The following is a 14,808-nucleotide window of genomic DNA, read 5'->3' on the forward strand; positions in this document are numbered from 1 at the left end:
ATTCTAAGTACACTTTTCAGCTTTATAAACACACCACCGTTGTCATGGGATTACAGTCTCAGACCAACTTTTTGAGCTCCATAACTTAAATGTGAATGTTCAAAGAGCTATTCAGAACAAAATAAAAGTCTACAAACAGCCATGAACCTACATGATTTATCAAAGCATTGACAGGAAGGCCAACAGACAGTAAATACTTCAGCAGTTCAAAAAACCCAACAAAATTAAATGCCTGCTCCATACATGGAACTTTCACTGACATCTATGCAAGTTTTCCAAGTGGTTGCTGGGCATGGTTCTCCAGAATACCTGGTCTAGCACCACAATCCCACAACCAGAACAGAATTATAAATACGAACAGTGAATAATAAACAACCTCTTCTAAAGCAGACATAGAAACTCAGCCCCAACACATTATTGTTTAAGAGTCATTACAGTTATGTTATCTCACCTGGTTTCATGTAGCTGTTTGGAAGTGGGGGAACTCCAGGAGGAGCTGCATACTGATAGCTTGTTGGAGGATTTGTATTTCCTGAAGACGATGGTGATGATGCTGATGGCTGGGTTGGTACTGCTCCTGTCACATGAGCAAAATGGCTTGTTTGAGACCCAGCTGGCTGACTCACCAAGGTCTGCCCATACTGCCAGTTTGAAAGTGCTGGGGGGTTAGTTCCAGGAAGGAAGCTACCAGCAGATGATATGGCAGCTGAGTTTTGTGATGGAGGTGGCATTTGGGGAGAAGAACCTGTATGTTGCAAAGGTGCCACAGAAATAGGTCCTACAGGTGCTCTGTTAAGAGTCTGGCCAGGTCCCTGATAATTACTTAACTGAGAAACATTCTGGGAACCACCATAATTATACTGTCCAGGAGAAGGGTGCAGAGGAGTCTTTGTTGGTATCGGATGTGAGTACAATCCTGGAGAGTTATATCTCTGGCCGTCTGACATGTGTGACGAATGCATCAGTGGGTTTTGAACAGGACCTAAAAGACAAAACTACAAAGAGTCAGTGCTACATACAGGCATCTGAAGAGAAATTCCCAGTAATACAACATACTTCTCCCTCAGAAGTTTGCTGCTACAGGCCATTGTATAGATCACTAGCAATGTAGGATTTCAACAGATGCTTACTTGATAATCAGTTGCTCCTAATACTCTAGGCCAGGAGTGCTCAACCTCCGGGCCACAGGCCAAATCTAGCCCACGGAGGTACAGCATTCAGCCCAAGGGACTCCCTACGGATTGGGAAATTTGGTGGTGGCGAAGCAGTGACAAATAATACCGCTACCCTTTCTTGCTGCCAAATTTCCTTCCCCATCACAGCCGGATCAGAGCTGAGCTGCTCCCCACACCCACACCACCTGATCAGGCTCCTCCTTGTGTCCCCACATGCCAGATAGGCCCCACCAGCTGGACCGAGGGCTGTCCATCCAACCCAAAGAGCAAAAAGGTCAGGCACCCTGATTCTCAGCTAGGATGCACAACACCCTGGGGTGTCTTGAGACCTTTGCAAGGGTGCCACACAACATTAGCACTGTCTGGTGTACTGACACAACATTAGCACTGTCTGGTGTACAAGCAAGATTTACAAAATAAACCCATATGTTTCAAATTGAAAGCCATAAAGTTAAAAACATTCTGACCTGTCGCGGTCTTTGTGAGTCCTAAAAGAATTGATCTGTGATGTTTCTGTAGTCAAAAACTGAGTGAAACTTAAGAGCTGGCATTTTCCAAGAGGTGCCTCAAGTCTAAAAAGGTTGAGAACTGCTGCACCAGACTTTTGAATAAGTATTTATGACAGCCTTGCAGATCCCTTGAACACTTTAAAGATATCACACTCCAGGCTGAAGCTTACCAATAAGCTTTTCTCTAGCACCTGGGGCACACCCACATCAGAGATCCAAAGACAAGAGCACATTGAATTAAAGGCCCACATTCTCCCACACAACTGGCCAATGAACAAGAATGAAGAAACCAACAGTAGACAGCAGATAAGAAAAGCCTGTTTCTGCTTGTCAGTTTATTTTCACTTCGGCTGCTTGCAGACATTAAAAAACAGAAACAAAACCAGAATGCTTTACCAGAAGCAGTGCATTCCTTCAACCCAGCTCTGCAGCGTCTGCATACGTTGGGTGCTTCAGCGGGGCTTTTTAGCCAAAAGCCCCCCTAAAGTGCCCAATCTATACAGACACTGGACACGCTGGGTCCAACTGACACGATGCCTCTTCCGGGCATGTGCTGGGCTCAGGAGCGTGCCAAGTTTAAAGTGCTGCTTTTTTTTTTCTTCCCCCCTTAACATGTGCAAGCAGCCTTGGTGATTAACTTCTTCCCTCCACTTTAGTTAAAGGGAGACTCAACATAACTCTTAAGATCACAAATACTATTTCTCGTGCAATATGAAACTTTGAGTAGACCATTTCAGCAAGAGGAACAGACCTCACCATAGTACTAGCGTGCCATTTACTGAGGAAAACTAACTTAGAATTGTGGGAAAAATACAGCAAGAAGGTGCACCCAGTCCAACCCCTATGCAAGACAGAGTCATCCCTGTCGGGATTATCCCAGACACATGCTGTCTAACCTGCACCGTAGAATTTCATGACCAAGGTTACACAACCACTCTAGGTCTGTTTCAGAACTTAAATCATCATAGTTAGGAACTCTGTGCATCTAACCTAAATCTTCCAAGCTGCAATTTAAACCCTTTACTTCTTGTCCTGTCTCTTGTGGATCCAGAGAACAATTAATCAGCACTGTCCTTATTACAACCATTATGTTATCTGAAAACTCCTCACATACCCCTCAATCGTCTCTGTTAAATAATCCCAGTTCTTTCATTTTGTTACCTTCCTCTGGACTCTCACCAGTTTGTCAGCATGCTTCTTGAAGGCATTTTAAAAGAACTGGAGGCCTAGTCTACAAAACAAAGCTCGGCTAGCAAGAAGGCAGCTCGCACTCAAAAGTTCCTCTGTTGCAAAACCTCATTTCTGCCGGCAGAATTACTTCATCTCTGCCAAGTGGAGCAAGGCTTCTATACCAATCCCTGGCAGAAGCAGGAGCAGACCCACCTACATCTTTCCCTGGCTGCCATGGTGCCTTCAGCAGTTGGTGCCTTCCTGCTCTGGCAGCACAGCTCCTGAGCAGGGCACACAAGCCGTGGCACTTTAACACTGGGAGATACTGCCTCCCACCAGCTGTTTAGTATAGGCAAGGCCTGCTCATACAGCCAAGCTGATCTGGATTCACTGGAATAGAAAAATCATTAACTCCTTTGAGAATTTATATTCCCAGAGCATTATCAGATTCCTGTATTTTAAGCAGAATAAATAATTACACTATTTTTAGAACTCTGAAAAAACATCACTGAAAAGCCAGGTTAGGCACATTAGGTGTCATAGACAGTAATCTTCATCACCCTGAAGTCAGAGAGGATGCTTCTCGAAATGAGATCTCTTTCACTGATCCAAATACATTGAAGATTGCATCTCAAAAGTCTTCGTGACTGTTTGTCCAGAAACAATTAACACTTCCGCAGAAGTTCTACTGGCAGCTCTTGGTCACACTGTGCCATTCTAAACACACACAAAATCATAATATTTCATGCGTCCATTTAAAGCAGTAACTATACAGCATTTTTAAAGCAAGCACTGCTTTTATAAAACATAATAAAACTGTCAGTCCTCCAAGTCTTGTAAAAAATGTTTCAAGTAAATAAGTTCAGAAGGCACTGAACTGGAATCTCACTGTTGCAGTTAAAAAGGAAAATAATGAACAATTCAATGTTTTCTAATTCCTCTGAAGAACCCTTAGCAGCAGGATGCACAGAAATGGCCAAATAGTCTCAATTCTTCCATGACTTATACTGATACCCTACCTTTAAGTACTGAGTCAATCCCTGTGTCAACAAAGATCTTCTTTTCAAAACATAAAACACCACAATATTCAAATGCTTGAAAATCTGATAAATGTCCCCACATTGTAGTATCTACAGATACTACAGCAGCCACAAACATGATAAAAAAGCAGGAAACACACAGGATAATATAACAAAACAGTTATAACTGAGGTAACAAGTCTTTTAAAAATCTGAGGTGACAAATTTTTCAATGACTGCAGGAGGGGGTGAAACAGAGGAAGCAAAAACCTGAAAAATTTAACAACATAAAAGAGAAAGACTTAAGTTGTAAAACTGTGATTTTATTGCAAAAATCAGGAAGGCTTTAGCATCAGTAATTCCTCCACAAACTGAACTCCCCCTGGCCAGCACAGTGTTTGCGGTTAACCCAGGGGTTCTCAAACTGTGGGTTGCAACCACCCAGGCAACTTTAAAGGAGGTGGCAAACTTCCCAGGGGGCGCGTGCAGCGGCACGGGGAAGCAGCCTGCAGTGACAGCATTGAGCAGTGGATGGTAGCGGCGGCTGCCGCGTGCAAGCTCTCCACCCCCCGCCACTGCCATCGAGCATTCAGTCGCAGTATCACAAAGTTTGAGAACCCCTGTGTTAACCAAACAATTTCATAACAAGGGGCAAAGATTAACCATAAATAACTTGGAATGTGCTTCACACATTTGTTTCTCTCTGACCTGAGCGGCTCCAAAAAATCTGTATTTTAGATCTAAACAAATACATGGTTATGAACAGCAATTAAAAGATTTTCAAAGCAACTGTTTTGCATTGTTTTTTTAAAAACAATGAACTCCCAAGATTACTGTAACACACAGTGTTCTCTGGGTTTATTTGCTACATTAACTGACATTTGAAATCCATTTGTTTTAAAAATCAATTGTATCTTTATAAAAGAAAACTATGCAACCACATAAATTGCTGTTAGGAAAGCTCTTTCTGCAGCTGCATCTTATTTACAGTATTCTTAGTGAATGTTGCTCATAAGAAAAATGTGTTGTATGCGTTTTGCAGCATTGATCAGGGAGAGGTCTGTGTACCTAACAATACATTTCCCTCAGCTTCAAGTATTCTTGAGCTTTACACCATCACACAATAGAGGCAAGATTTCTAGAGGAAGGAATTCAGTTTTCACAAAGACACTGTACCACATCATTTCTGACTGATGAAAGGAGCTGTTAAAACATTTCATGGTTTAAAGAGAAAGAAAAAACAAACCCACAAAACTAGCTCAGATGCTCAAACAAAATCAGCCAAAGATCACCCACCACCTCAAACCACAAGTGATTTCTGAGAAGAAAGACGCAATCAAAGCACCCTCACTGTATCTGTAGTGAGGACTGTAACTAGGTGTGTGTAAGTAGCCCAGTGTTGACTATCCCCAGGAGCACCAAATCCAGGTGGCAGATTATTTCAACAGTTCAGAAAGCATTTGAAACAGCACCTGGAAAGAGTTGCACTTACAAATTAAATTGTTCATTTTGACCATTTTATCAACCATGAAAAATGATTTAGCCTATCAACTCCCGATTTACTCTGTGGTCCTTGGTGATGAACCCTGCCTCTGACTGCTTGTGAATGGGTTTGAAAAGGTACATCACTGGACAGTGGTTCTTTTCAACCCTATGAGAACAAGGAATCTTTGAACCTTGGAATTTACTAGTAGTAAAGCCTAGAGGTCCACAGCCACTGGTAAGAAAATGTTATTCAAACCAGATATTCTGAACAACTTTCATCTATCCAGACTCTTAAATGCACTCTCGAGAAAGAAGTCACAAAATAAAATATTGTTAAAGATTACACTGAATTTGTTAATCAGTTGAAACACTGCACTTAAATTTCAGACTTTTTTCAGATGTCCAGCTAGAGTTTGTAGTTAAAACAGAAATGGGTAAAACATTACAAAGCACTGAAGAACCTAGTTATGGTAGCCCATCTACCCTAACTGACACTTTCTCTACCAAGACAATACTCAGCTTCAAGCCACAGATTACTAGGATACCAGCTTCTTAACTAAATATACCAGCAAGGTTTTTTTTGTTCTGGTAACCTCACTCTCCCCTGCCTGCATAATATGGACCAGATGCCAGTTTTCTTATTCTCTACCTATGATTTTACCCAGTCCTCCACCCCCAAGTCTGCTAATGGTTAAATACAGTTACCTTCCCAAGGTTGGCTGTACACAAATCCTATTTGCCTTCCCAGGGCTGGCTGTACACTTCCTTAGAGCTGACACAGGCCAGTAGCCTATTTCAGTATCCACCTTTAACACAGTCCCCCAAGATCTAGAACTACAATATCTAAATAATTAACTTGCAAACTTCTTTAAAAACTTGTATTTTTAAATCTACGAATATAGTGTGCTGCAGAAGTTAAACAGCCTTCTACAGACAGAAGCAGAACCAGTGCCAAAAAAACCCCAAAACCAAAAAACCCATAAACCATAAATTTAAAATGACACAGTTCATTTATTGCACTTGTAGGTGGCACTCCGACTTTAGCCCAACTGCAGCATTGTGCATGCTAGACTTATATAAATTATTTTCAGCTGAAACAATAAGAGACTATTTTGATTGAAAAATAAAACATATATCCTTTGTTGCATGTATTCTGGCAGTACCCAGAAGCCCAAGCAGAATCAGAGGACTATTTTACTGGATGTTGTAAATTCCACACTGTTAACTTAATTTAGGGGAAAGACATTTAGGGGATATATATGACATTACATATATTATATACATATATAATGGTCAATTCTGGTTGCAAAAATAACCTTGAAAAATGTGAATCAAACATAAGCCGGACCACTGAAGTCCACCGACAACTTAAAATGACAGAGCCCTGTGGACTCTGCTTATACAACTGAAATATGGCTTTTTCCCCAAATCCCTCCAAACTTGCCATTCTGCTGTGGCAAGGGACTAATTTTTAGATCTCCTTGCCCTGCTGTGACTACCTGCATGCCTTCTGTACTTAGATGGAGAAACACTGCTTTTTCCCCTGCCAGGAAGGAAGGAAAAGAGTGAGGCCACCCCTACACCAGTGATTCTCAACCAGGGTCCCAAGGTACCCCGGGTTTACATGAGATCCTTTTAGAGGCGTTATGCAACTGTTAGTTACGCAAACACCTACAAATAATTCACAACTTAAATGCAGAGATTTTAAAAGAGCATCTATACTATCGAACATTCAGACCTGTTGTGGTCTTTATGAGTTTTTTGCAGCAGAAGTACTGCTCTATTATTTTTTCATAGACGAGAAATGAGTCAAAACTAAGAGCTGGTATTGTTCCAGGGGTGCCTTGAGTAGTTCGATGAGTTCCTTAAGTTCATAAAGGTTGAGAACCACTGATGTATAGAGTAAAAAAAACAAACAAAAAAAACAAAAACAAAAAAACAAAACACAACACCAAAAAACCCAACAGTAAATGTACTCATGGCTGAAAGTCTCTTACAAACTACAGTACTGCATAGCAATATGGAGAACTGGGATGGAAGCAAAGGGCATTTCCTGGCAAGAAAATAAAGGACAAGAGTCCAAGGATTAGGGTGCTAGCGTAGCTCTTCCAGCACCCAAGCTCTACTCCCTGCTCCACTAGACTTCCTGTCTGACCTTGGGCGAGTGACTTGTATGGAACTGAAACTGAAGCAATGTAGTACAGCAGGGATAACACAGAAGTGCTGTGAGGATAAATGCATTCGAAAGCTGACCCCCACCCCCAGATCACTAACATGAGAAACACTTAAGTACCTAAAGATAGAATTGGTGCAGCTAGATCTGGTGCCACACAGCACCTGGTGGACTGAACAGAAAACGCAAATACTTCTGAAACTTCTGACGATTTTGTGTTGCTGTGATCACAGCAGGACACTTACAGGCAAAGCTAATGAATGTATTAACATTTCCTTACAAATATTCAGCTCTCTTTCTTCCCCATACACCCACACAAGCAGATCAATGTCAGTCTTATCTGCCTACCTGACTTAGTATCAAGAGTTACTAACCCAACCCAACATAGTTTAGAAAAGTAGTTTAGAAGAGAGCAATGCAGTGCTGCTGTAACCATTTACAGTGTAACGCCCACTAAGCTACCTGCTGAAGCACAGGGGTGCAAGTTGTCAGGAAGCAGAAATAGTGTCTATGAACATGAACAAAGTTACTTGCCAGCTTCCGTCATGAACTACTCAGATCATTATGCACACTGGAACATAGCAATAGAGGTGAGGAAAAAAAAAGAAAATTTGTAGGGCTTCTTTTCCATGTACGTTTCAAAAACAGCGAGAACACTGTCAGTTTAAATAGTAATTGTTCCTACCAATACTACATTTCCTACATCTAAGTATTAGTGACCAAAGTGCTATCTTCTGTACTTACCTCAGTAAAACTAAAGCAATTCAAGTATTTGCATAGCTGCCTTTATGTCTTTCTATTTGCCTAACACACAAATAGCCAGCTGCTTTCTTCAAATATTTCCTTAGGACAGGTACCCTGTGCCCTCTAAGCACATTCCTAGTCCAAGCAATGTCAGTAAAAAAGCCACAACACACTCTGCTAGCTGGCACTCCTCTACCCTTTGTCTACTGCTCCTCTATTGAGATGGCAAGCTCTTCAGAACAGAGACCCTATTAGGCACTTTACACACGCTTAGCACTACAGAAATGTTCAACAGCCGTTTGTCAAGTGTCAACTCTGGCAGCGATATTAAAAAAGTAACAAAACAGAACTGGTTCATGAAGAAGTAGGAAAAAGGTGCGACTCGAACAGCCAAGATCCAAGTCTATAAGAAAGGAAAAACTTAAGAGACATCAGTGTTCATGCATAACTATGAAACACTTGCACCAAATGCATCTCCTTTTTATTTACACAATAATTAAAGAGAAGAGCAAAGGCTTTTCTTGCTTGATTTTTCTCTTCCAGTTAAGGATAAGAACGGTTTTAACTTGGCCTGTACCACCAGTTGCAGCATCTCTCGTCTTATGATGTGGTAGCATAAGAGTGATTTTGCAGCCATGATGGTCCAGAAATTATGCAAGGGGCAAAGATTTCTCAGAGCAAGATCTTGTATCGGACCAACTACATAGGCAGGATAAAGTTCGACAACTACACAGCTGGTCCAATAAAACATCTCACCCTAAGAAATCCTTGCCTCTCATCTTAAGATATGTGACGCCCATCTCTCCAAAGAGACCAGGCTCTCCCAAGTTACTGTGCTCCTTGTGGGGAAGAATGCTACTTTTGCATAAAATCCAAGATCAAGCTACACTTGAGCAGACTTCGCTTTCTGGATCCTCCCCCTGCAAGCAATCATCATGGTGCCACATGTACACTCGATTCCAAAGGGCCAGCGCCTCCGCATATGACCAACTGCTGAGATTTTAACCAGCGGAAAGCAACCGACCAGCACTCAGCTGCTCTCAATCAAACCCATGACTCACTCGGCATTGGCGTTTCCCCTGTGTTGTGTGAAAGCAGCTTCCAGAGAAGAAAACGCTAGAGGCCAAGTAGAGGCCAGCGACCAGAAACAGAGATTGTTAAAAAAAAAAATACACCAGAGAAGCAGCTTCCTATTTTAGGGCCCTTCAGAAAGTAACATTAAAATATGAAACTACACTTTTCGTTAGAAGTATGGCTATACAACCCTAGTGACATCTCATATTCAAGTAAATACCACCAGCGGCTGATAACATAGAACGGGTTGTCCAAAGTGAACTGAAATGATGAACGCTGGGAGAATATCCGAGCAGCTTGCAAATGAGAGGGTCCCATCTTGACTACTGGCGCAGTACTCTGGACCCACCTGGGCAAGGGGGACCGTGGGCCTGAGCCACCCAGCCACTCTATAAGCCCCCCTTGGTGCAGGGGCCGGTAGGGACGTGACTTCGCAGGACACAAAACTGGAGAGAATTTGGGGGGGAGGGGGCACGGAGCAGGGCTTGGGGAGGCTCCCGTGAATTTGGGAGCTACCTTTTGGACAGGAAACGGGGAGCCTTGTATCCCCCGCCTTCTCAGGGCACTGCAGCCCTTCGCCATGAAGCGCTGCCCCCTCAGGCAAGCCCAGCCGGAGGTCTCCCCACGCCTGGCACCGCCCCCAGGCCACGCGGCCTGCCCCCGAACTCAGCCCAGCGCCTGCCCCGCCAAGGGGACCAACCCCAGCCCCGCGGGCCCCAGCGGCGCCGCCTCACCGTTGCTGTAGGCCTGTTGCCCGGCGCCGTGGGCTCGGCCGGGCTGAGCCATGGCGCCCGCTGCTCCCAGCCCCAGTGCCGAGTGCCGGAGGACTGGAAAGAGGAGGGGAAGTGGGGGGCCACCGGAAGGAACCCCGACGCCGCGCAGGCGCACTCCGTACACGTGGCACTTCCGGGACCAGAAGCTCTGCGGCACTGGGCGGGGCCGGAGCAGCTCCGGGGTTTGGCTCTTAAAGGGGACGCGGCCCAGTAGCCCCAGGGTCCTGTGTGCGGGGGGACAAGGCTAGGGAGAGGGGGGGAAGGAAGGAAGGAAGGAAGCAAGCCTGCCTGCCTGCAGCTGGGACTGGGGCAGGAAACACTGGCAAGGAGAAAGCAGGGACTCCAGCTAAGCCCCAGGCCTCTGACATCCAGTCACGCTCATGGCCAAGTCAATGGCCTGCAACACAGCCAGAGCCACAGAAGAAATTTTTTCCTTTGTTGATGCATGATGCCATGGCGCAACACCTCTCATTTTACCTGCCATGGTTCCCATGGCAAAAACGACAAGGGTTGGTGCGGCATCCATCCCAGAGGGACGCATGCTGACAGCGTGGCCAGCCCCAGAAGGAGAAAGCAGAAGGAAAGAGGAATTGCGCACCAAAAAGAGCTGAACTTGACCCAAATTTTAATCAACTATTCCTTCATGTTGTGTTTCACGTGGGCTGCTTCTGGTCCAACCACTTATTTTCTACAACGGTGATCTTCTACGTTCATGAAAACGTCCTCATTCCATCTCATACGTTGTTGCCGACTCTCATGATTTTTGGCGTTGTTCTTAAAGTCTACACTTTGGGAATATGAAAAGCTTAGCTTTTCTTTTTTTTATATATATATATCTATATCTATATAGATATAGATATAGATATAGATATAGATATATAAAAAATACAAGAAACGAGATATATATAAAAATAAAAGAAAAGCTAAGTTTTTCACATTCCCAAAGTGTATCATTGAATTTAAGTTGAATTTAAGAACACCAGCAAAAATCATGAGAGAGAAAGAGACACATATATACATGTACCTGAAGCGTAGACTTCAAGAACAATGCCAGAAATCACAAGCGTCGGCAACAACATACAAGGTGGAATAGCGACATTTTCATGAACGCAGAAGAGTAAAGATTATATATGAGGGCTGTTCAAAAAGTATCGAGACAGATGCTGTAGGAAACACAATATTTTATTTACAGGGGTTTCGGCTTATATCTCCTTTGAAGTATGCTCCTCCTGCAGCTGTGCACTTCTCCCAATGTTTCTGTCATTGTTGGAAGCACCTCTGATCAGCAATATGTGGAATGGCTGAAAGTTCCTCCGTCACATTTTTTGTTTTATGGTTTCCCCATCCCACAATCTTCTTCCTTTCAAGGTTTTCTTTAGTTGAGGGAAGAAAAAAAAAAAAACAGTCCCACCATATCCCACAAATGCCGCAGCCTCCATATTCACCTGATATGGCCCCATCAGTCAATACTCAATACTTCTTGAACAGCTCTCATATATAAAAGAAAGAGCTACGTTTCTCACATTCCTGAAGCATAGACTTTAAGAATGACGCCAAAAATCATACAGTAGATGTAAGAGGCTTCTTTATTCTTACCGTTTTCTACCACCTATTTACTCTTCAAATAATCACACTTCTCACCCTGTTCTCTTCCAGCGTTGCATAGCGCAGTATATTGAACTGATTAATTTTTAAAGTCTCATAAGGACTGACTGGAGATTAGCAAATGGATATAATTTAGTTCCAGGGGCTGATTCAGTCCTTGGGCTGCCAAGCAGGGTGACAAGTGCTTTGATTGCTCTCTCTGGTAGACACAGTTGTTTACTGGCAAATAATCTGAGCTAATTTCACATGAGTCACTGGACAGCTTCCAGGTGGGGTCACACTCGTTTGGGAAACTCTACTCCTCACGATCAGGGCACTCTGGAATGCGTATCTGTGCAATTATCCAACTTGCACAAAATGTGGGGGAGGTGTTAGGATTCAAGGATCATCGGTGCAACAAATGACTTTTTACAAAGTGGTATATATATTAAAAAAGGCATCTATGCAATTAGCCAGTCTGCGGGTCACATTATTTACCTAATTATGCTATAAACAAACATACTACTCCTCATAAAATACGTAAGTCATCAACAAAAGTCTTCTGCAACAAAAATACTTAAGTCTTCTGGGACAAAACCTTTCACAATAACACCTAAATCTTAACACTTCCCAAATTAAAAAAATAAAAATAGTTTCCACATCAGAAAACCAATGCCGTGAATGTATTTGTCAATTGCTCATTGTGGGGTAGCATAACTGAGAAGCCAGTATTGTTCTAACAGGGTTGTAAGACCCCAATTAAATTCTAAAGTCAATTGGAGTCTTTCAATTGACTAAAATAGGACTTGTGTCAGGTTTAAAAAAACAGTTATTAATACTGGATTGTTTTTCTTCTGTTATGGTTTTTTTATTTCTGCAGCAAGCTATAGATGTACCTAATGGAGGCTCAGGATGATTTGTGCAAGTCTAGAAATGAATATACCTTCATTGGTAACTGTCAGATACATAAGAATGAAAACTGGGTTTTTTTGTGTAAAATCTGCAAGAATGTCCTCCAACAATTTCTAAATGAGGAAGAAGGGCTGTGTCTTACCTTATCATAAATTCTCTCTTTCATCACTAATACATTGGATAGGTCCTTTGGGATTCATCCTTTCTGACTTCCATTAGTATTGATGGATTAAGTCCTTGCAATATCATAACAATGCATATTAAAATATGATCATTGTTTTTTTATAGACACAAGCCTTTAAATACAGTGAAATTCTTTTCATTTGGCCATGACTTTATACGTGATACAATTAACTTTATAACCCAATGCGATTGCGGAGATTTAAGATGTTTGTGAATCAATCCTCCATGAAGCAAGGTTATCTCTGTATATCATACTCTGAGATGATCAACAGCAATAGCAAACATATGTCCTGATTTTGGGTGCTACCTATCCTAGTACCTTATTTCCAAGCAGAAAAAACAGTATGCAGCTGTGCCAAATTTCTAACTTTGGTATTGTTAGAGACTGGATGAATAGGATAGAAATTCTGTATTGATCCTTCTTCACATACATTTTTTTTTGGTGTAGCCATTATATCCTATTGAACATTTCCATTCCATTGATTGACAGAAACTGAAAAAGAACAACACCTTGTATTACCAAATGATGTTTGGCTTTAAATCCACAGAGGAATTAATGGGAAAGCTGTTCAAGAAAACCTAATTCTCACCACATTTTTTCTTCCACCCACAAACGCTCATATAGGACAAGGGTGTTGGTTGTAGCCATGTGGGTCTAAGGACAAAGGCAGACAGGTTTCTTTGGGTGAATCTGATCTCTTTTATTACCAACTGCAGATGCTTCCTTAGCCTGACAAAGGGTTTTTAAACCCAAAAGCTTGCTAAGAAAAATTTTTCCAAGTATTTAAGTTGGTCTACTAAAAGAGATCAGATTCACCCAAAGAACCTTGTCTGCATATAGGACACATTAATTGCTTCCTTGAGGTCAACTGATCATGCCAGGTACCCAGGCCTGGTCCAAGGGTAAATGGCACCATAGGTGAACTATGTACCTTGGTGCCCCCACTACTTTCAATATAAAGGAAAATAAGAAGTCTAGAATGAACTTTTCCATGTACTTATTTGATATTCGAAATGAACAATAAAACTATAAAAACAAACAAAAAAATTATTGTTTCACACTTTTCATTAACCCTAACACAATTATAACAGCTGGCCAGGGCTGTTATTTAGAATGATGTTACTCCTACCATTGGCATTGCATAGGGGGTGTGCGCGGGTGTCAGGGTGGAAAAAGGCACTGCTGCCACTGCTGGTGGTGCCTATGGGTGGTTGCTGCTACCCACTCCCCCTTGCTGCTGACACTGCTGATGGCGTCTGCAGGCGGTCCGCAATCCTCAGTGGCCGGTGGCATCTGCAGGTGGTCACCAACCACCGGTCAACACTCGCCACCCTCCCCCCTGTGGCGCCCCAGCCTCCAGGGGCACGTGGGATTCACACCTGTTATTTTATTCTATGTATCATTTTGTTGCCCCCCCCCCCAATTTTGGCACCCTAAGTGACCGCCTAGTTTGCCTAATAGTTGGCGGTACCTGTCCGGAGATTTTCAACCACATGCATGATGGCGAAGGGGCTTGTGCCCAGAGGGAGGTGCAGGAATAGTCAGTCGGTTGATCTCAAAGCACTTGACTATAAAATAACACATCCCTGCCATTCCCCCCAACCTGGTCGTGCTGAACTTCGCAGGGAAATGCCTGCCATCCCCCCGCCCTGCACCTTGGGTGGCTAATGTCATCCCAGCCCCTCCCCTTCAGCAAGCGACAAATCTTGGGGGGGAGGCAGGTTTCCACAAAAAAAACATTTAAAAAGGCAGGTTTCCCAAAAAGATTTTTCAAAAGCAGGTTTCAAAAAAACATTTTTTTTAAAGGCAGGTTTCCCAAAAAGATTTTTAAAAGGCAGGTTTCTGTAAAACAAAGGGGAAAAAGGCAGGTTTCTGCAAAAACCACAGTTAAGAGCAGGCCGGTTCCCGCGGGCCGGGCGCGCGTTGCCGGGACGGGGAGGTGGATCCGGCCCGGCACGCCGGCTCGGGGCGGGGCCGGAAGGGGCGGGGCGGGGCGGGGCGAGGCG

At 43.1% G+C, this 14,808-nt stretch overlaps 1 protein-coding gene across 1 annotated transcript in view; it reads right to left on the reverse strand.

Moving 5' to 3' along the window:
• The window catches only part of SEC24A (SEC24 homolog A, COPII coat complex component), a 48,587-nt gene extending 38,387 nt beyond the window's left edge, over positions 1-10,200 (reverse strand). The window contains exons 1-2 of the mRNA XM_019506274.1: positions 10,084-10,200; positions 452-982 (exon numbers count right to left, since the gene is read on the reverse strand). Of these exons, the coding sequence (XP_019361819.1) occupies positions 452-982; positions 10,084-10,135 (583 nt within the window). The 5' untranslated portion in view covers positions 10,136-10,200. The remainder of the gene's footprint in view (positions 1-451; positions 983-10,083) is intronic.
• Positions 10,201-14,808: the final 4,608 nt, after the last annotated feature.

This window comes from Gavialis gangeticus, unplaced genomic scaffold (genome assembly GCF_001723915.1).
Source record: "Gavialis gangeticus isolate Ggan-Ray unplaced genomic scaffold, GavGan_comp1, whole genome shotgun sequence".
In the NCBI taxonomy this organism is placed as follows: Eukaryota; Metazoa; Chordata; order Crocodylia; family Gavialidae; genus Gavialis; species Gavialis gangeticus.